This window comes from Phaenicophaeus curvirostris, chromosome 3, assembly GCF_032191515.1.
Source record: "Phaenicophaeus curvirostris isolate KB17595 chromosome 3, BPBGC_Pcur_1.0, whole genome shotgun sequence".
NCBI classification, from domain to species: Eukaryota; Metazoa; Chordata; class Aves; order Cuculiformes; family Cuculidae; genus Phaenicophaeus; species Phaenicophaeus curvirostris.
In genome coordinates, this window is record NC_091394.1 from 64382991 (window position 1) to 64405931 (window position 22941).

The following is a 22941-nucleotide window of genomic DNA, read 5'->3' on the forward strand; positions in this document are numbered from 1 at the left end:
CCTGTCCCAAGACACTGCCCAGCACCAGGTAGCAGGAGAGGCAGAAGTGGGGCTGAAACAAGAGGGATCCTGTGTCTGAGCTGGCACTCCCTTGGTGTCTTTGGTGGCAGGGAGCACAGCACAGGAGTGGAGATGAATGCCTCGTACTGGACAACACAGCAATCAGGCTGCTTGCAGCCCACCTGAAGGTTTCTCTGCTCGCTCATGCAGCAGGTAGTGAGCAGTGCCATCCCGAGCCCTGTGCCATCACTGGCTGCAAGAGGCTCACCAGGTTCCAGGTGGCTGCTCAGATACAAAACAAGGCCATTAGGTCTCCCTCAAGACTTTTTCACCAAAGCTGAACTAGACTGGCACACGTTTCTGAAGGACAGACAAACTCCTCCTATCAAGCTGTAACTGGCTTTCTTCTTTTTCAGGAAAAGTATGGATTTGGTGCTAGTAACAGCTACCCAAATGACATTACAGAAATGTGCACATATCAACTCTGATATGTGTGCATGATTCCTACTTTTTAATGTTATTATAAATTAATACTGAAGTATTATACTTCCCTAGCCTGTATACTTTATGAAGAATGACTACAACCCATCAAATGAAAATTAATGCACATTTTGACAGGATAAAAATATTACGACTGAACATTGCAAACATTACCTGATGCATTTACTTTTGTATGGCTCAACGTGTTATTAACAGTACTTTAAACCTTAAATTCTTTTTTAATGCAATGGTTATGTCTGAAAATAGTCCCTTTCAAACTCGGTTGCAGTAATGTCTTTAGAAGCAAACTTTAAGCTTAATTTGCTGCATGTACAATTATCCAACTAAGTTGCATAGTTTAAACAAGTTCAGTTGTGCTTGGTAGCAGAACTCACAGTAATTACTTATCTCTTAAAAATACAATTTGTGGATATGAAGTTGACAATATATTTCATTTAAGCGTTTTTGTTATGTCTAGACATCAACGATATGAGTTTTTGTCACTTTTCCATTGACTTCTGCTGTTCATAATACCTCACCCTTACACCAATATTAGATCAGAGCATGGACATTTAATGGACACATCTGAAATAATTACAAACACAATTTTTAAAATTCCATTGTCAGGAGGGGAGAAATAAGAATGTGGGTTGGTTTGAGGTATCCAGCCCTCAGGAACATACTATGGTTGCTTGCATTAAGCTTTGTTGGTTTCATCATGTGTTACATTTAGATTAAAAATAGAAGGCACAGGTGTTTATCAAGGCGCCGTAATTAAGTCAACCAACAAAACTAAATATTACATTACCAAGCCAGGGGTCTATATCTCAGCACTGACTTCTTCCAATGCATTTTCATTTGAGGAACTTATTGCTTCTGAAAAAGGGCCGGGGTATGTCTGTGCTACACAGTTCATTCCTTGTGTCACACTGATGTCTCCTCGGGAACTGAAGGTAGGGCAAGATCTAGTCCGTGCATAGTTTTGTTGGGGTCCAGCTTGGCCAACCATCTCACTCACAGTGTTCACCGGTGAAGCCCTCCATCTCCGTCTCTGCAGTTGCTCTTCTTTACACTTAATGGAATACCAGGCCAGGAAAATAAAAAAGAATCCCACGAACTTGAGAGCAGCTGCCAACCCAAAGTAGACAAAACGAAACGAGGTGACATCGTATTCCCAACAAGATCCTTGTACGCCGCAATCCTGTTGCCAAAGCATGCATGTGGTGTCAATAACAGCCCCAAAATAAATTGGAGTGGGAATGTAAGCTGAAATAAACATAGCAACAGATATAATATGTGTTAGTCTGTAGTGGAACACTTCTAGAGAAATTAGCCTAACAGTGTAGGTCAAGAATTTTTGAGATTTCTACACTGCTGTTGTCACATGAAATGTAAAACATGGAAAACTAGTCAGCTGATCTTCCCACCAACACTACTTATCCCACACATGAAATGTACTACAAATGGGAAAGAATTCAAGCAAAGAAGACAATGCAGCAGCACCTTATAACAGGTACAGCTTCAATCTGCCATCCCCAGACAGTTCTTCTTGAAGTTTGTGTCCCCCAAAATAAAATCTAATGTTGTTCTCAAGAAATAAATTAAGAGAGAAGAACAAAATACAACATTATCTTCAGAGTGTTACTTGCTGAACATCCATTGCCTAGGAGCTCAGAAAGGGCAGGGGGAGCTGCTTATATTATAGATTAAAAGCCCCAAAGGCATCAAAATGTTCTTCTTACTGAAGACAGATGGAAGTGGTGAGATCACTAAAATGGTAAACTATGCTTTGAATAGATCTTCCTCTGAAACAGACTTTAATTTCTAAGGATGCTAAAGATGTGGCCACCCACGGAATGCTCCTGCTTTCTCCAGAAATAACGATAGCTTTAAAACAAGTTAGAAATGTCCTTCCTCAAAGAAAACTTTCTGATGTAGCCATACAGGCTTCTCCTCTTCTTATCTTAGAATAGTCCTTGTATGCTCTAGTCATATGCTTCATAGTAGCTGAATACCTGGTATGTTCAGGATTTTAGAATTTCAAAAACTTGAAAGAAACTACTTGGTGGAATAAAGACTTTTAACATGTAACCTTTTTGCTTTGAAACATTTGAAATTAAACATTAAGTAACAATCACTTCTTATTTTAAAAACGCAAAAAAGCTATTGTTATTGTTGAAAACAATAAAAATCTATTTCTAATGAAAGAAAAAATACTAAATAATATTTAGCAACTATTATTTTTTAAATAAAATTTAAAGCTGTAAAAAAATGTCTTTAGGGGACTAAAATGTAGTTCTAGAAAGTAAGTATAAAAAAAGAAAATTAAATAATATTTTAATGACATTTTCAGTGGCTATTAATTTTAGGTTCTTAATACAATTAGTCAACAGGCAATTAGTTGCAGATTTATGGAATTTTAGTACTTTTATGGTACATTTAAGCTGAACATAGCGAACCTTTGTGGAAATGCTGAGTAGCTGCAAAACTTACCAAGAGTTCTTAATAAAACAAACTGCATTCCTAGTGCAAAGGGCCGCTCCCCATCTTCTACAGACCTAGCAGGCAAAAAGAAACTCCTCTGAAGAAACAGTCATAACAGATGATGATTGTTGTGTGTTCTGGCTTTTTTCTGAGCTGTAAAAAATCTTTGTCCAAATTTCTTCCATTTAAGCTTCCAATATCATCAACTCTTATTTGATCCAAAACCATTAAGGAAATACAGAGAATCCTTTGAAAATGTTTATGGCTTCTCATGATAGTTCCCTACTATTTCATATAACGTTTTGCTTTATTTTCTAAATCTCTTTCAATAAATTCAATTAATGGAGAAGTTGCTGAAAGCTGGACTCAGCTTCTGAATTTAACAGATCTCTGAGTACCATAAGCACTTCGGAGCTACTTCAGGAAGACTACCAGTAGAAAGACATAAACACTGTTTCTTTTCAATACAAGTAGTACAAGATCTTTTCCATTGCTATCAGAGGAAAAATATGAAGCTTTCAGAAGACTAAATACAAAGTAATGATATCCCACAATAAAACTATAATTTTAGTAAACCACAAATTTTCTTCTGATTTAAAAATATTATTTAAATCTTAACCAAAGGTCTAAAATTAAGATATATAGCTTCTAATGATTTTCTAATTAATGTAGTTCAAGAGAAGCAGATTTATACAGCTAAACAGCTCATGCTGAGGATCTGGTATCTACACTACAAGCGTTTCAGATTTTGTAGGGATTTACCTCAGATCAGCTCAAACCTGGCCCCAAGGACTGAATGTCTATGTGCTTCTGGATCATTTTGGGTGTGCTTCTGAAGAGCATCTCAAACACTGGAATAGGTTGCCTAGAGAGGTGGTCTGTGCCCCATGCCTGTTAGTGTTTGGACAACGCCTTTAATAATATGCTTCAACTTTTGGTCAGCCCTGAAGCGATCAGGCAATTGGACCAGATGATCATTGTAGGTCCTTTCCAACTGAATGACCCTAGTGTAGTCAAGTCTATTTTTTCTACCTTTCAGCTCATCCCTGTCTGATAGGAACTTACTTCTTGAACTCTGAAAGCTCTTCAGCTTCAGATTCCAAACTGAATTGACATCTTTAAATCATTCTCTGTCCTTCTCTTACCAGTAGAACCAATACTTACAGGTGTGCTTTATAAATCCTAGTAAATAATTATCTCATTTTCCTCTAATTATTCCTCCTCCTCTTTTAACGACAGCACCATACACTATACACATACAGATTTATTTCAGCAGAAGACCATGTTATTTTTTTTCAGCTCTCTTTTCCTTCAAAGATCAGACTGAAGTTTACTTAGAGAAGTGTATGTTAAATAGACAGAGATGTTACAGGAAGTGATAATACTTATCAGACCAGAGGGCAGAGATGGAAAAAGTCAATTCAAAAACCCGAACACATCTATTCAAAAACATGAATAAATAACACTACCTTTCCCTACAAAGACTGTGCTGTTCTCTTTCCTTAAGTGACCATAGTGACAACAACACTACTACAGTACAAATTCAAAATTCTTGTGAAGGAAAAAAAGGGAAGATTGAAAAAAACCAGGCATATTGGGGGATGAACAGTTTTAAGAAAGAAAAAAGGATAAATTTTAAAATCAGCTTTTTCGTTTGCATTTGAAACCATTCCTCTGACAAGGCTGAAAATTTCTTCAGGAGTAATCACTTTCTTACATGATGTTTTCACTTGTTCTCTCTTTATGGCACCTGGAAAGAGCTGGGCACTTCGTGTTTCCAAAAGTGGATTATCATGTTACATATTCTAAATACAAGTAAGACCCACTCTATCCATGTTAGCCCTATCCTATTTGATTTTTAAGGTTACATAAGACTGAAGGAGTTTGATTGGATTGCTCCAGCCTCTTCTGACACAAGCACTGGAGACAGTGGGCACAGAAAAATACCTAAAAAGCATAACTGAGTTCTCACCTGAGTGTCACTATGATTGCTGACGGCTGGGCACACGCTGTTATAAGGGTAACAATGAAAAGAAATATCAGGAACGGAATAAGCGTGTTGCAGGTTCTATCACACTTCCCAGAAACAGCGTAGCCATTCTCATTCAGGTAGGTTTTGACAATAACCAGCCGGAGTTGACTGCGCTGGCCCACCGTCGGCGGAGTGATCACCTGGCGACTCTGGACACAGGCACATTCTGTGTAATTTCTTACCTGGGGAGAGTGCAAAAGAACATTTCCACATGAAAAACCCATGCAAGAAAGACATTGCACAGAGATGTGGTAAGACAGTCACATCAGACCTCTCTATGAGAAATCTTCTGCCTCTAGCATCATTACCCTAAGTACCAGTGAAGTTACCACTCCAACTGTTTTTAAAGCTGGCCAGGATTCTCCATGAAGAGATTGCTTTTTCATGGCTTTATTTTGGCTGAGTTAAAAAAAACATTTCTGAAATATTTTTTGGGAAATTCTGCTGAAGCAGTTCAATCACTTCTGACAAGGAGGCGCAAGAAAAAGATTGCTTCTATCATACTATAAAAACTGTGAGGAAACACTCTTTAAGCAGTGCTGACAATGCCATATTGTGGAATTTTGAAGGCTGATGACTTTCATATTCAGGAGGTGTCTTCTGCCATCTCAATGCAACTCCACCTAGACTTGGCTAAAGAGCAACAAGCTGCATTTCACAAATGGAGCTCAGGACCTGCTGGATGTGGGTGTGGATGTAGACAGGAACCAAACCAGAGAATAAGGGGAAAGCAGAAATTTAAACAGTGAGACTGAAGGATAAAAGGGATTCCTGAATGGACAAAGAGTCTTAACTTAGGATGAAAGGACTGAATAAAGAAGTGGCATTTCATAGGCAAAGGGCACTGTGATTCAAGCAAGGTGTGGAAGAGCTACGTCAGAAATAGACTTCTGTCACATTTATTCTACTACTGTTTTCAACTAATCTTATGGCAAAGGGGCATGCAGCAGATGAGAATATTCAGACATTATAGAAGAAACATGTGATATTACAGGAAGGAGGTTTTGGTTTCAATGTTTGCATTCATAAAACCTAAGATCACACATGGGCTAAAGCTACATTACAAAGCCATATTAAGGTTGCAAATTTAAACATCCAGACAACAGGAAACATCCAAATTACAGTTGCTTGTCAACTTCAGGGTAGACCTTTCTATGTGTTTATGTTATAACACAGCCTCACATCTTTTTCCCATGGGATTTAACTGAACAACTTAAAAATATATCAATTTATCCAGTATTTTACCTCCCATTTAGAAAATGCGGTTCAGGTATTTTTTTCCTTACACTAAATATATTCCACAACAAAGACAGAATGAATCATATTTCATATGGGGTTTTTAATCATACTTAACATTACAGTTTAAGTCTTTCAAAAAGAAGTAATTTATCTACAAAACAGTTATGAGATGACGCACTAATGTTGTTATCTCTATTTTGTAGTTAAGTAACTGAAACAGATCAAAAGTTTCACAAATGTGGGCGGCTAATTTCAGGCAATCAGGATCCTTTTTTTTCAGAACATTTTCCATTATATACAACTTAATATATTCCAAATGTAACTTTTCATGCCTCCAGATATAGATTTCATAGAATCACGGAATCATAGAATGTTTTGGGTTGGAAGGGACCTTAAAGATCATCTAGTTCGAACCCCCCTGCCACAGGCAGGGACACCTCCCACCAGACCAGGCTGCTCAAGGCCCCATCCAACCTGGCCTTGAACATCTCCAGGGATGGGGCATCCACAACTTCCCTGGGCAACCGGTTCCAGTGATTCACCACCCTCATTATGAAGAATTTCCTCCTTATGTCTAGTCTAAATCTGGCTCTATCCAATTTATAGCCATTGCTCCAAGTCCCATCACTACATGCCTTTGTAAAAAATCCCTCCTGAGCTTTCTTGCAGCCCTTTCAGGTACTGGAAGGTCACTATAAGGTCTCCTTGAAACCTTCTCTTCTCCAAGCTGAACAGCCCTAACTCTCTCAGCCTGTCCTCATGGGAGGTGCTCCAGCCCTCTGATCAACTTTGTAGCCCTTCTCTGGACCCATTCCAACAGCTCCATATCCTTCTCATGTTGAGGATTCCAGAACTGGACACAGTACTTCAGATGAGGTCTCACAAAGGTGGAGTAGAGGGGCAGAATCACTTCCCTCAACCTGCTGGTGATGCTTCTTTTGATGCAGCCCAGGCAGCTGGCCTTCTGGGATGCAAGTTCCCACTGCTGGCTCATGTTGAGCTTCTCATCAACCACCACCCTAAGTCCTTCTCTGCAGGGCTGCCCCCAATCACATCATCCCTCATCCTGTACTGAAACCATGGATTGCCCCAATCCAGGTGTAGGACCTTGCACTTGGCCTTGTTGAAGCTCATTCTCCAGCTTTGGGCACTCAGTGCTTCTACAAAAGGCATTTCTTGTTATTGTTCACATCCATCAACTGTAATATGAAGAACACAAGATTAATGACCAGTTGGGAGAAATTTTATTTAAGTGACTTGCCCAACATCACTTAGGAACAAAGGCAATGTCAGAATCCAAGTTTCCCAAGGCAGCACTCCACTTTCTAACATCATATGAGTATCTGCTTTCTTCCTACAGACCATCGCCTCATCTCCTTATTGATTCTTAATGCAAATGCCAAATAGGCATCCTACAGAAACTAACTTTCTTTACTGCACAATCTTGGTTCATCACCAGAGATACCAAGTCAGTGTACTAAATGAGACAGACATAACACAACAGAAATGCTAGAGTATAGGAATATATATATAAACCAGGTATGAACAATCCTTTTCTTCTATTTCCAATTTTTAAGTGGTTAATTTTGAAAACACTGTTATAAACTTAAATCCAAGCATTAGGTTAGTAACATTCTGTGTCTTATACAGTGGCACAAGATTACATTTGTTGTTTTTAAAAATGCCCTACATGAAGCATTATTTAGTAAAGAAATGCACTTTCCTACCAAGGTCAGCCCTTTTCTTAAATCATAAGAGGAAATAACATGTTTCAAAATCTGTAGTGAAGAATGCACATTCTCAAAGTACCTCCCTGTTAAATTAATTAATAGTGCCAGTTTGATATCAGGCGAAATGCAGCAAAGACCAACGTCTCAATCCAGCAAAACACAAATAAGATTTCTTTAGACAATGGAAGTTAACCATAGGCTCACATCACAAGCCTTCCCATTTGGGCCCAAGCAATTTTCTACTAAAAAAGAGCAAGATACTTTAAAAAGGACTGTAAAGGAAACTAATTTTTTCTTAGCAGCATCTATGTATGAACCTGTATTTTCAGACCATTTTCCAGTGAAGCTGAGAAAGCACAGCACTGGACCTACATCCTCCTGCTTCACAGGCTGGCTCAGGACCTCAAAACAGGTACCTGATACTTTAAAAATAAGCTTTCTTGAAAGCACAAAAATCAATGCTTATATTACTTAATTATCCTGTTTTAAAAAGACAGTTCGGTAACAGAAGAATTTGAGAGTTTGATTTTTGTACAAAACAAGCACGGGCATATTGTTCTGTTGATATCTAGGTCAGATTCTACATTCCAGCAGTTTTCCCTGTGCCCAGTCCTGGAAACTGTTAAATTTCCATGGTGTGATTTGAGCAGCAGGACGCCCTTGCCAGTACAGCCCATGGAAGACTGGGCTGTAACAGACAAGGCATTTCCAAGAATGTAAGTGGATTACTAACATCCTTTAAGTTGTGGTTGTTTAAGTTCAATGACAATCACTTCATTTAGCCTAGAAGAGGTTTAGAGATGGGTTATGAGAAAGGCCAAACCATTTTACAAGAGCAGAATAAGCAGGCAGTCTTTATCTACCCAGGCAAACAAAAGATCTATCAATATACCAGCGCAGGTGCAACAGCTACTTATGCAAAATGACAACACCCATGGCTTTAAGCAGGCTATAACTAAATTTAATTAGGAGTTTAAAACCTTTCCAACTACCTGAGGAGTTAAGGTCTTACTTCTATTCAGAGTATACTGCTCTTAAGAGTAACATTGATGAGCTTTTGGAAAGACAGCATGACATGGTTGCCTATGTTAGCAGAAAACTGAATTAGATGACACTGAACCAAGATCCCCTCTGAGTCCTGCAGGAGCAGCAGACAGGCAGGCCACTGCCATCAGGGTCTTCAGAGTCTGTACTGGAAACACCAGCCCTCTCTATACCTTATCACTTTGCACTCACTCACATGATTCACTTGGTACGAAAGAGCTTATGCCTCAAATTTGTACATAATCAAAAGGAAGTTCAGGAGTGGGACTGTACATCACCAGCCTTTCAAGACACGTAAAGACCCACGCACAAGTCAGCAGCAGAGAAACTTCTCCAGAGCTTAAGGAGGTGGGGGGGCGGGGGCGGGAGTCTTGCACTAGAAACAGACCAGTCTTTGATCTGCACCAGTCCCAAGGGGCCACTTGCAGGATTTGTGTGGGTAGATGGGTGAAGCACTTACCCCTGTGCTATGGTTTCCACCATTGATGCAGCCAGCTAGGCAAGGATTAAAATATGTTATTCCATCTGATCCACAGACAGGCTCGTACTCATGAATCTTACATCCACAGTTAACATTACAGCTCCCAGTCAGATTCCTGTGGGCCATGGCAAGAGTGGGACTGAAGAAAGGAAAAAGAACATGCTAGTAGAGCAAGCACAAGTAGAGCTAGTAGAGCTCCCTCTGCTGTTCAGAGGGAGAAAACATCCTACTCATTAACTCTGGAACTTGAGAGTTGATTATTAGAGAAAGACTGAATTTATTCAAGGTTACATACATTATTTAAACAATATAGCAAAACATCCAAGGTATTCCTGACATCAATTAAAAACACAATACAAAAATAACACCAAAGTTTAAAACTTGTATCTTATTTGTCTGGGTAACAGCCGTAATTTTTCCTCTGTTTTTTATTTCCTTTAAGAGTTAAGACACTGCTGTTTTATATTTCTATCCTAAGCTGTAGCAATTTGTTGTTGATTTTTAGCGAAGGGCTCAGTGACAAGATGAAAGCATTATATGAACTGCTAGGCATCCCTTCGCACATAGCAATAACTGTTCAGAAAACTTAATGTTTGCATTATTTATACGTACGAGTAAAATCTACAGGAATATCTCTAGATCTAGAGGATTGTTGTGCTATTATTAAATGTCTGTAAAATCACTACTCCACTTCCCTGAATCATTTCCCCAAATCTCGTCTAGGTCTTCCCCAGAAGGGTTTGATGGTATGCTCAGAAGGAACTAAAGGAAATTTCAAAGCTGAAGGGTACATAACATCAAAAAGCTAGCTCTTCACTGTTTACCACAACTGTACCAAACAGGTGGTTGAGAGATCTCAACTGTCACAGCAAGGAATGGCATCGAATCCTCACTAGCAAGTGCCAGGCCAGCCTGGGCATGTCTTCACTATGGAAAGAATGCACAAAAGGACGCCAACTAAGGTAGCAGCCCACAGCACTCATCTGAGTTCAGTGGCTCATATAACAAGGCACCACACTGAAGCAGCTATGGGCCTCTCCTGATGCAACCTCTCCTCTGGCTAACACCTGCATGGCATGTCTGGACTCTGTGTAGAGAGAGAAGGTCATTCAGAAGCCATTTTGGTATCCCGAGAAGGCATCGCCCTGAGTGCTGGCTGCCCCAAAGCAAGGCAAACTCTTAAGACATAACTGATATCAGTATCTTTAGCTGCCAAGGGGCAGCCAGTATGAACCACTGGATGCCAGTATGCAACTCATTTTATAAATTTATACATGAGATTTTATAAATTAATTCCACTCTAGTTATGACTAACTGCCAGCTGTCACCATCTCAGGTTTTGACTCAGGTCCACTAAGTCACACAGTTACCAAATTAACCAGATCAAGGTGACACTGGACTTACAGCATTTGTGGATAGGGCAAGGGCTTGGCATATAACACAAAGGAGGAAAAGCATTAGCAGGCATAAAGGCAACCTCACTAAAAGAGTTAAAATGAAACACTTAAGGAAAGAGAAAATGGATACTAGTTTATTTGTTCCCAAACTAAAAACAGACTAGTAAAAGTGTATCCAGTGTATAGGGAGCTAATATCAGAGAATATAAGCTATCAATCTCTATTATTTAGAAGCTCCTCATAATGAGGAAGTAGTTGATGATCATAGAAAAATTTTCTGACAAATAACTCACCTGAAAAGCCATTCACTTTTAATGGGTATATATTCTTGAAAACTTCAGACTAATTTATAAACAGCTACTATACCACTTTGGCCCTCCCAGTTACCAGTATTGCTTACATGAGTTTTGTAGCATTGCTTTTTTCCTTGGCTGGCTAAAGAAGTGTGGAAAACCTTTCTTTTCATACGTGTATATTTTCTGTGAAAACCTTAGAAACACATGGAAATGGCTGTTGAGATCACGGTTGTTCTCTTCATCAGTATCCTGTCTCTAACAACAGCCATAAGAAGATGACGAGGGAAGAGCATGAACAGGGCAAGAAACTTACCCCAGAAAAGTATTCTCTTAGCGTATAATGAGTCTCAGCCCAAAATACTTTCTGAATCTGATGTGGTTTATTAGTTAATAAACTCCAGTTTTTTTCACGGTACTTCTCACATTAAGATTAAATACTTTGCATCTACAATATCTAACAGCAAGGGGTTTTGATGGTCCACAGCCTGTTACACAAGCTGTTGTTTGTTTAGAATCTGATTCTTACTAGATTTATATTAGAGCCCCCACTTCTACTAATTTGCTTGTAAATTCTGAACACATGAAGGCTTCTGAAAAAATAAACTTAAGATGTTCCTACGGTTAACATGAAAATATTTGCAAGCTTTAGAGAAAGTGTGTAGTTTCAATTAAATAAACCACACCTAATATTAACTAAACTAATATAATCACATTTAGTATTACCTAAAGGTATTATGCCAGAAGGTACCTGAAGGTATAGGCATAATGTATTTATCTTTTATCCATGCTATTACTGAACACACTAGCTCAGGTGCCGAAAACAAACTAACTGTTCTGCTTAGATATATATGCAGACACACCTTGAAATCTAAGTTATTTTCTGCTGCCATTACTCAGCCAAATTATAACAAGCATGACCTTTTAAAAATCCCATATTAAATTTATACTTATTTTTGCTACTCTTGCCACACTCTCTGTCTTGTTTTAGGTTGCTAAATTAATTTAATAAGTGGAAAAACAAGAGTCTACAGTGTAGTTTATTGCTGGCTCCATTTTCTGCATCTCATTTGGAATTTCATCTGGGTTTAAAACACTGCCAGCAACATGAATGCATTAAGTCAATGGAAAAGTTACTTGAACGACCTTATTCATACCAATCTACTTCCAAGTGACAGGGTCGGCTGAGGCTGTGGAGCCTAGTTCTTATTTCCTAAATACCTTTCTGCCTAAAGAAATGACAGTTCCTAAATTCTGTATCTGCGTTCCCCCTTCACTACATAAGGCAATTCCAAGCCACTGAAAAATGAAAAGCATCCGATACCAACATTTTCACCTGAAGCTTCTTCTGTTATTTAAGAAATCCTCCATTTTATTATGTTTTCAGGACTGCAATCTATAGTTACAGGTGATGCTCGAATAGCTTTCTTTTTCTAGGGTTTACTCTTAAATGTAAAAGTTCTGCTTTCTGTCACAGCTGCACTCTAGGCTTGTAAATGCTTATTTTGTGTCCCAAAGTATCCAAATGTTAACCACTGCAATATTCAGTGTTGCAATAAACAAGCTTTTCTGAAGACAGAGGGCTAGTTTTAAATCACATACTATATAAGCTGAATTTGCAGTACGTAAACCTTTTTAGTCCTTCCAGGTGTCAAAGTCATAAAGGCAAGTTCTGTACGGAACAAAGACAGCTGATACTTCTAAGACCTCAAAAAATTCAGAACTTGGAAATGAGGCCCTGACCTCCCTCCAAGGACTTTTTGGCTGGCACCCTAGCCAGAAAATGTGAGACAGGAGCCAAGAGCGATGACAAAACCAGATCAGAATTGGGTGCAGAGACAAGGATCACAATAATCAGCTCAGTGATCACACAGCAAGTCCAAGAGAAAGAAGAGGCAGATGCTCACATCTACTTTTATTAACAACAGGTCCTATCAAAGCAGAGCTGACCCTGGACTCAGCCAGCTGAACTCTTTAATTCAGGTGACCATGCTCCCAGAATAGGGGTGGATGTGCTCTGCACCCTGACACTGCATAGGAATACTGGTGTCCACTATGAACAACTCAGTGAGTTCCTATGCACTGAGCAGAAAACTACTCTTTTGTGCTAACAGCCTTCTCCAGAAATGCAGTAGTTCGTGGATTTATAACATTTCTCTTCTGAAGTGGAGGAGTAAGCTTCCTCTTCTTCATGAGCTTTGCAGTTGCCTGAGCTGGGAACACTGGCATTCCAGGTCATATTCAAGCTAAGGAGGTTAAAATCTACATCTTCTTGATGGTGTTCTTATCAGCAAGCTCCAGTGCTTTCCATCCTTCCTGCTGAAGCTGGGCATGATCCTAATCCTGTTCACGTCGCCTCATCAATGAATCTTTACGGCCATATCTGTAACAAAACCTGGAGCAAGGACCACAAAAAGCCCTTTCTTCCAAATGAGATCTCATTTTGGAGGATTTTAAAGTTAGGTTTTTCTCTTGCTTACTCTTTTTTCTTCTTCTGTATCTCTATCCATTCTTCATTTTTTCTCCTTTCTCTACCCTTGTACCCAACGTTCATTTTTGCAGTGGTTATAGTGCTCTTGGGGACATTAGGAGTTCACGGTCAGATTATCTCTGACTAAATTGGCCAGTAGAGGATACTACACATACGGGGAGCAATTCACCTTCTTTTGTAGCAACCGATTTCCTGACTTCATAGACAAAAATACACCACCAGGCCTTTCTCCTCCACTGTGACTGTTAAACATAGTGACCAATGCTAATAAACTGGGAATCAGCAGGAAATATGCACACATCCCTTGTGGAATTGGACATACTTCAAATGCTTCCTTCCCACCTTTTACTCACAGCAGCTTAAACACCTGCACCTACCTGGCTCCCTAAAAATCACACAAGAGTCTATGTTTGCTCACTTTGAGAACTCTGGCCAAAATACATATAATAGCTTATTTAACTTTAGTAGTCCTTGAGAACAGATAACTATAGCAATGTGAGATTGAGGAGTCCAAAACACGCATAAGTGTGTTTTGGAAAGAACTCACATATTTCAAACACATCCCAAAGTAATCCTTCAGTGAATGCACTCCTCTGCCTTCTCCACAGTGGTCACAATGGCATAAGACCCCCTTTAGGTGAGAAGCCTAGGCCATGTAGTCTGTCATCTGCATGGTTTTGTGACTCTTCATAGCTAGAGCACATGGCAGATGAACAGTGAAGAAAGGCAGTGCTTTAAGAATGCAGTTTGGGGTAATTTTTTTCTTGTGGGTTTTATTACAGTGGTACCACAACCCTTTGGTGTGTCACTATCTTAGTTTGAAAGGTTACTTCAAATACTCCACGTACCACCTTTCAGAGTGTTTCACAAACTACAGTCACTCTGGTCTCAGGCCACAGAGGGGCACAGCTTCTGGATCCTCTCCCAGGAGGCTAAATCTGCCTAGTTCCATGACACAAGGCTGTCCCTCCTTCCTCTTCCTCTTCCTCTCTGATACTTATAAACTAGCTGACATTTTTTTCACAAATGAAAATGAAAAGTTTCCTCCATTGCATCAATGTAGTCAGTAGTCCACTGATTAGATATGAAAGCTCAGCTTCCAATCCAACCTTGCAATCCATGCAAGGTTGAATGTGATAAAGAAGAGAGGTTACAGGAGCAAAATTTTAAGGCCTTTTCCAGAGGCTAGAACGTATGTATGAAAATCTTCAGTGCCAGGAGAAGAATGTGACCTTATGCCTTCTCACACCTGAGAGGTGGGTGGAGCAGCAGGCACCATCCAATCACTATGAGTGGTCTGTGCAGTCCAAACCAGAAGACCCGAATTCTTAAAACAAATGCCTGTTTGACACCTGCAGAATCTGCAAAACCAGATAGATGTTAAACATGAAATAAGTACTGAGCTCTGTTGGGGCATGAGTAATTGCACACATGCCATAAGCAGAATTCTCACTTTGGAAATTATGTTGGTATGCACAACCTCTCCACACCAGACTCTGAAACATAATATTGAATTAACTGTTCCTGCCTTGTTTGCTGTGCTTTCAGTATTGCTCAATGGTGCCACAGAGAGGCCACTGCTGTTTAAAACCAGCTCAAGTATCTGCTCTAAGCAGATAAGAAGATATCCAGGGAATTTTAGCACCTCCTCAGCCAGGCAGGAGCTGAACAGGAATCTGGATTGGATTTGTGGCTGCATCCCCAATGTCCTGTTCACATGTTCACAGACTGACAGGGTTGCAAAGACACACAAGGACTGCTGTTTTCTTGCCTTCACATCTGTAATGCATGGGCACGATCACTGTAAAGGTAAACAGCCAGCACTGGACTTAACCACCCCATGGACTAGACGGGATGTTTTTCTGTTCCTATCCTCCACAGCCAAATACATCAGAGACTTAGTTTGGGAGACAATCTACACACAGCAACTGTCACCTGTGTCAACTCTCACCTCACATCCTGCCGTTAGTAACAGTAAGCAGTGTGACTGCTACTTAGTGGCTTCCACATGACTCATTTTTAATGTACTTATATATACACACACCACTACTTGCTTTTGCTGAATATGATGTCTTTCCAGCTAGGCACTTTCACAGTCGATCAAATGTTACTAAGTAGCTCTTAAATATTTATTGAGTGTCTACTGATCATACAAATCGGATTCACAAATTTAGCTCATGAAGCTACTTTACACTTTATGGTCTAGTTGGATGTTAACCAAAGCCTTTCTGAGTGTTTTGTTTCTTAAGCCACAAACAAACAAGGCACAGTTTTAGAAACAAGTTGAAGCTTGAGCAGGAAATTAAATATCCAGGGCTGATATTGGTTCTGTTGCCTTCTCAGCTATCAGCTGAAACTTGTCTTATTATATCACATTAGATTCCAGAAAGCTATACGCAGCAACACATAATACAGCAAGAAGCAGACCTTTCCAGTAATCTCTCAACAAAACCTTTTCTCTGAAGGAAAACATCAAACCATCAAAACATTCCTGGGGAGCATATTGATTACAGCAGCACAGTGACAGAGGTTTTTCATACCAACAGGAGAGGCAGCATTTCTGGAGTTTCATAAGTGCCTTGGCAGCCTGCTGAGCCAGATGGCCCAGATGTCTCAATACCTGGGGTACGCAGTGGCTCCCCAGCCTGCCTCATGCCCACATCACAACTGCCAGCAGGGTTCTGCGACCTTGCACACAGACAAGTCTGGGGACAGCCCTGGCTGCTGGGAAAGGCAGAGCTTGGGTTCCCCTCTCCAACCTCTTCCATCCCATGAAATGCATTTTTCTGACCTCTCACCCCTTCAACACTTAAAATCCTTCTCAGCAGCAGATGGGTCGTGCCATTCCACAGACAGGAGAGCCCGCACCCCAGCTCGCTCTGCTTACGTAGTTAACTCACTTCAGCTGGATTGCTGATCATTACTATGACATAAAGATTAGGAGATGAGCTTAAAAATAAAGGTGAATTTAATCAGGCATGCAAGGTACAAGAAGCATGAAATTGGAAACTGACCTGAGACCACTGTGATAATTTAATCTCAGGGGCATTTTTTTTGTTTCCCAGAAGAAGCCTTAAGTTTACTGATACGCAAAGCAAATATGTTCAGATTAGTAACAAGCCACTGCAAGCTGTGTCTCTCCAGCTTTCATCACCTTTTGTACATCAGCAAATCACTGTAAGGTTTATTTGGGGGATTTTTTTGTTGTTTACAGCAAATGCTTTGCACGCAAAGAGATTTTTTTTTCATCGTTTCAAGAACAAGTAATACATAAAATCATCTATCAGATGGTTGTAAGAGGTTCACGCTTTCATCTTTATTACCTTCGTTCTTCACTCATTGTTCACTCCTCTTTAATTGATGGGAAACTAATGAAGGATGAAAGAATATATAAATATACAGAACATATCGTAACAGATTTCTATGAACACTTTTTCCAGTGGTGAAACATTTTTTTCTACAAGATATGTATTTTTCCAGCAATAAGATGAACCTACATACTCTATTAATCATAATCTGACACTGGGAAGCTGACTACTGTACACAAAGGAAAACAGAGCATTGATCCCTGAATTACTGCACAGCACATTGCAGATTTACCTGCCTCAGTCAGAAAGAGCAGGCTTTTATGGTAATTGCACTGAAGCTAGCAAGTCCTGCTCATGAGCTGGCCTGTGGGAAAAGCAGCTTAGTTTCAATGTATTCACTGCTGTAGACACACAGGATGAGAAACAGCTTTCTCACTAATTTCAGCTGGGGCAGATACAGTCACATTGCAGTCCTGCCTCACCTGACCTGCCAAGGACACCTGTCATGCACAAGCACATTAACAGAAACCAGCCCTAAATGACAGCATTTCCTGAACTATTCTTTCAATTACAAACAATGATGCTGCTCCTAATAAGATTCAACTGCAAGTTTGCTAAACTTGTGCTGGGACAAAACCCAGAATCCCATCTGACACATTGCGCTTGTTCACTTCTCAGGGAGGCTGTTCTGTGTCTCTGTGACATGTTGCTGGTAAAGCTAATAAAGGAGAGATGTGACTAACGATAAAAGGGAATCTAGTTCCCCTTCTCCCTCCCTCCCCCCCCTCAAATTCAGTTCTCCTCTCTAACTGTTACTCTGTGGAAGGCTTGTGATACAGAAGTAAAGTAAGAATAGGGAAAGTATAAGGCAAGAGTTATTGCCTGAATTTTTAGAACTGTGACCTGTTATTTCAGATCCTCCAGCTTGGACTGAAACCTCATTATGCTAGCAGTTAATGCATATGTAGTGGACAAAAAAAAAGGTAGACCCTTTACTCACAAGGCTACAATCTAAATGAAATGCAGCTTAAGAAAAAAAAAAAACAAACAAAAAAAACCAAAACAAACCACATTGCCTGAGTATATATTGGTAACACCTAAACAAAGAATTGGTTTCCACATAGTTTTATTCATATTCATTTAAATCACTGTAGTAACCTACAGAACCAAGGAAATACAAAGGAAAGGAGATAACTCCTCACCATATAATTTCTATTATCTTAATATCGAATTATATGATAAAAAGGACTCTCTTAATTTGATGCCAGTTTTTTTGGCTTGGTATTGAAGGGTATTCTGGATGGCAGAGATTTGCAGTCTCCTTGTTGGCAAGCAGCTGGAATTGCAGCAATGATGCAATTTTTGTGTAGTTGTCAAACAAGGGACCCTCTCACTGTGTTAGCTGGACTCCTTCTTTGTTTTTATTGTTCTGATCCAATTAGTCACTGCTTTCAAGTAAAGGGAATCAACTGACCTAAAGAGATACAAGAATAACAGAAATCCAAACTGGTGGTACAAGAAAAAGAATAGGATTATATTTTCTCAACTGAAGTGCCTCCGTAAGTCAACTGCATGCTTTAACTAAACCTTAATTGCACCAAAGCAACAGAAAGCAATCAAAAAGGTTCTCTTTTGATTCATTACATACCAGAAATGTGAGAAATAGAACTGAACTAATCCAGGAATCTGTCACTATAAGTAAGCTTCCCATGGAGCCTGTTTTAGTTGCCTTATACCGAAAAAATACATAGAAGAAAGAGGTCCACAAACAACCAAAGCAGTTGATCTCTGCTATTTGACCTTTATTCAGTGCTGGTGAGGCCACACCTGAAGCACTGGGTCCACTGGAGCATCTCTCCTCTGAGGAAAGGCTGAGAGAGCTTGGACTCTCCAGCCTAGAGAAAAGAAAGCTCAGGGGGATCTCATCAACATACAAAGATACCTGAAGGGAAAGACGCAAAGAGGACAGGGCTAGGCTCTTTCCAGTGGTTCCCAGTAACAGGATCAGAGGCAACATATAGAAACTGAAACACAAGAGGTTCCCCCTGAATCTCAGGAAACATTTTCTCACTGTGAAGATGCCCAGCACTGGCATGGGTTGCCCAGAGAGGTGGTGGAGTCTCCCTCCTTGGACATCTTCAAAAGCTGTCTGGACAAGGAGATAATTTGCTGATTTAGGACTTCCTATTCAGATACTGGTTATGGTGCAAGAGAAGGGCTGTCATACCATGTTCAACATAAGGCTCCTTATATTGTGTTGAAATATCAAACATGCCTTCAGAGACAAGGCTGGGGCACAGAACAACAAGTCCTGAGGTGCATAACACAGTTGTGCCCTTGACCTTCCTGATAACAGATCTGCTGACAACACACAACAATGACAAAACTGCTTGTGCTTAACATAAAGCAGCAGAAAATCCTTGCAAATGTATTCTAATCCGTGCATGCCTCCAGGTCCCATTCACTTCCTCACAGCTGGTACAGTTAGAAAAATACTGAGTTATGAAACATACTGAATTATGAAATATTATTGCCTACTTTGCTCAGTACTGGTGTGTACTTACTTCTATGTTAACTAACACTCAAGCTTATCCTTCTCCTATGTACTGGTTAATGGCTCAGTTCATCATAGAAAAAGAAATTTTTAAATTTAAAAGAAAAGAACAGTACACTTGAACATGTTTGCCCAGAGAAGATTCTCCTGCAGGGTGTGTCCACATACTCAATGCAGCAGAGATCTCTGAGCTCCTGGCAGTGCAGGTAGCTCAGACATCAGACCTAGCATAGCCGTGTCAAGGTAGAGCATCATGCAAGACGTTTACTCTGAACCAAGTAGCTGTAGTGCTTCTCCTATTTGATCCAGCCTGTTGAACTGGCTTTGATGTCCATACGCTGCACTGCATAAGAACTAGAGAATGAATGTGTTTTAGTAAACCTCAAAATGAAAGCATGCTTTTTTGTTACATGGACAATAACATTCTTTGATATCTGAGTTAGAGAGTTGCCTACCAAGTAAATGACCTGAAGCTATCAAATGACTGGCCATGAGGATTAAGAGAATGTTTATCATGTCAGATATTCAAGCTGACTTTATGTGTAGCACTGCTTCTTTATTATCATTATGATAATAATTTTGGATTTGATCTCTGCATTAAAAAATCATACAGGGCTGGGGCTATGAAGTCCTGAACTATGCTTTGTAACATGCCAGTAATTCTCAACTTTTTATGAGATTACAGTATAAGCATATTGATTTTTATATTGATTTCAAATAGTTGATATACCTCAACACTTTCGAGAATTTTGCCATTAGTATCTCCCACCTCTTTTCTCAATAAAATAATTAGTTGAAGGTGGTAAAAAAGTAATGCTACTGCAAACTTTCAGAACAGCTGTGAATAGACACACACTATTTATATACTGCAATTGTTATTACTTAAACTTACATAGCAATAGTTTGCCTTGTCTTTAATTTAGAAATAGATCTAAATTAAATAGCAGTTTTTCATAAACAAGGAACTATAGCCTTCCCATTATCCAGGCATAGATGTTCCGCTATCTTAAATTTACGGTTTAATTCCTAATAATTTTCATTTCTTCATCTACACTCACCAGCTGTCACAAATATCAACAGAAGGTGTATAATCAAAGCATTCCACTCCCTTCCCATCCCTGTTCTCTCCTTCTTCAGTTCACTATTCTCAAACAATGATATATCACCATGCTTCCTCTACAGTCAGCTCCTCAGCACTAGGCTTTAACTCTAGGTATTAATAACACAAACCAGTAAAATAGCTTTCCGTAAGCTTCTCACTTTCAGTTGCTGGTTTTCCTTGCTCTAGGATTAAAGTCTGACAGCAATGGACTAACAGTCAACAAAATACAAATATTCTCTGTGTAAAAAGTGCCTATTTTCTTTCTCCCTTGCTTACCATTTTTCCATTTTGTTTTTGGCTTGCTTACTGCCCCAATGTAGGTTGTGTTTTTTTTTCTTCTACACTGCCTTCCAAAACACAAAATAAGAAAGAAAATAAATGCTCATGATCAGGCTTCTGAGGAATTAACTTCCAGTCAAACACCCTCTTGCAACCTTTACCACACTGTCTTACTTCCAAATATCCCTCATTTCTCAAAAAAATGCTCTTCCATGCATTTCTCAATGTCACAGCCTTAATCCCTCACTCCCAATACCATCCTACATCCACACTTTTTTTTCGTGACAGCCTTCTCCATCCTCAATGTACCTTTAGGGGTTACAATCCAGTCCCTGTCTTGATGACAATCCAGCAAGTCCTGGAGAGCATTCATACAGCTGGTAAGGGGTTCAGAAGCAGTGCACACCACTAATATTGATAGCACATGCCCAAGTGATGCTTCTCAAACAGAGACCATAGACGTAAGACATTATTACAGTGATAATAAGTAAACTTGTTCAGAAATAGTCTTTATAATCCCTTTGGTATTTTCACATCTTTCACGAGCAGAAAACATTCTGAAACACCAACTAAATTCTGAGCCATCTACAGAGGATACTAGTCTTATTTTCCTGTAAAAATCACTGAAGTTCATTCTAATGTATTTTCCCATCCCTTGAAAAGGTGAATTATTACTTAAACTTCATTATAAATTAGATGTAAAACCAAAGGGTGCCATAGTAACAGCGTGCATTTATATCACAATACTCACCAAATTCTCATTTGAACATGTGGCTTCTTCAATACCTGAACCATCAGCATTTTTTACATTTCTTTATCAGGCTTATTGCAAAAAGCTGGTTTTGCCACAGATGATTCCAAGATACTTACCCAGTTGTGTAAGGTATATTTATTCCCCCTAGATTAATGCTTTCACATCCAACAATGAAGAGAGTTGAAAAGCAGAGCAGAGACACACCACTGCAGATCATAGCCAACTTTGCAGACTCTCTCGCACCAAGTTTCAGTTTTTTTATAATGTAGCCACCCAGGACAATACCAACACCAGCACTTGGGACAATAATCACACCTGCCAGGAAGAAAATTGAGCAACATTACAACAGGGCCTACAGAAATGGTATAAAACATAAATATTGTTTCATTCCCTAATTAGATGACTACAAATGCTGCACTAAGATCTCCATTGTCTGATTCTCTGCTAGCAAACTGAGTCAGACTTTTCAAACCTCTGGAGTGTTGTCAAGGAATTAATAAAAGCCTCCTTATGATATTACCAGCAGCCAAAGCACTATAAGAGAACTATTGTACTTACAAGCAGAAACATTGCTTTGTATTTATTTTAGAATGGGAAGAAGGGATATACATTGTTGCAGTGTAAATACTGAAAATCTGAAGATATCCAGATTTGGACACAAACCTTCCTCTTCCTACTGTTATGATTAATCCCAGTGAAGCACAAGCGCCAACCTCAGGCAAGACCCCAAAAGCCTTCTCACTTAGGATTACACATATGAGCCTGGATGCAAATTCTGCCTTCTGGATACTTTAGCCAAGCAGAATAGCACTTTCCCACATTGGCAGCCCCATTCATCTCAGCACAGCCATGGGGAGTGTTAAACTGATTGAATACCATTAAAGAAATTAAGATACTAGAATTAGCATTAGGGTAATTTTCTGTTTCTCTGCTGCTGTAGTTATAAGGTGGCAGTTCAGCAACAAGTCACTTCTTAGGACCCAAGACAGTGTTGTCAACGTCTTGCACCTCTCAGCTTCCGCTTCTCACTGACACGTGAGGTACTTAAATAAGGTCTCTTCTAATAAAGATTCATTCCACATAAATATGGAATTTGAACAACTTTTGGCATCTACATCTAGGGAGAAGCAGCTAAACTTCTTTTTAAAGAAGCTGGTAAGACTATCACTTGCAAATATCTTCAATTCTAATTCTCTGCTTATTTGTCTAAAGGGGAAGGGGATATCATACTTACCAAAATGTTGAAATCATGAAATCAAAAATAAGAGGTAAA

General features: G+C 39.5%; 1 protein-coding gene across 1 annotated transcript in view; it reads right to left on the reverse strand.

Annotated features, from left to right (window-relative positions):
- Positions 1 to 22941, reverse strand: part of SLCO5A1 (solute carrier organic anion transporter family member 5A1) — an 83869-nt gene that overhangs the window by 6268 nt on the left and 54660 nt on the right. Inside the window, exons 5-9 of the mRNA XM_069853176.1 lie at positions 21785 to 21983; positions 9470 to 9629; positions 4937 to 5178; positions 2974 to 3038; positions 26 to 1746 (exon numbers count right to left, since the gene is read on the reverse strand). Of these exons, the coding sequence (XP_069709277.1) occupies positions 1301 to 1746; positions 2974 to 3038; positions 4937 to 5178; positions 9470 to 9629; positions 21785 to 21983 (1112 nt within the window). The 3' untranslated portion in view covers positions 26 to 1300. The remainder of the gene's footprint in view (positions 1 to 25; positions 1747 to 2973; positions 3039 to 4936; positions 5179 to 9469; positions 9630 to 21784; positions 21984 to 22941) is intronic.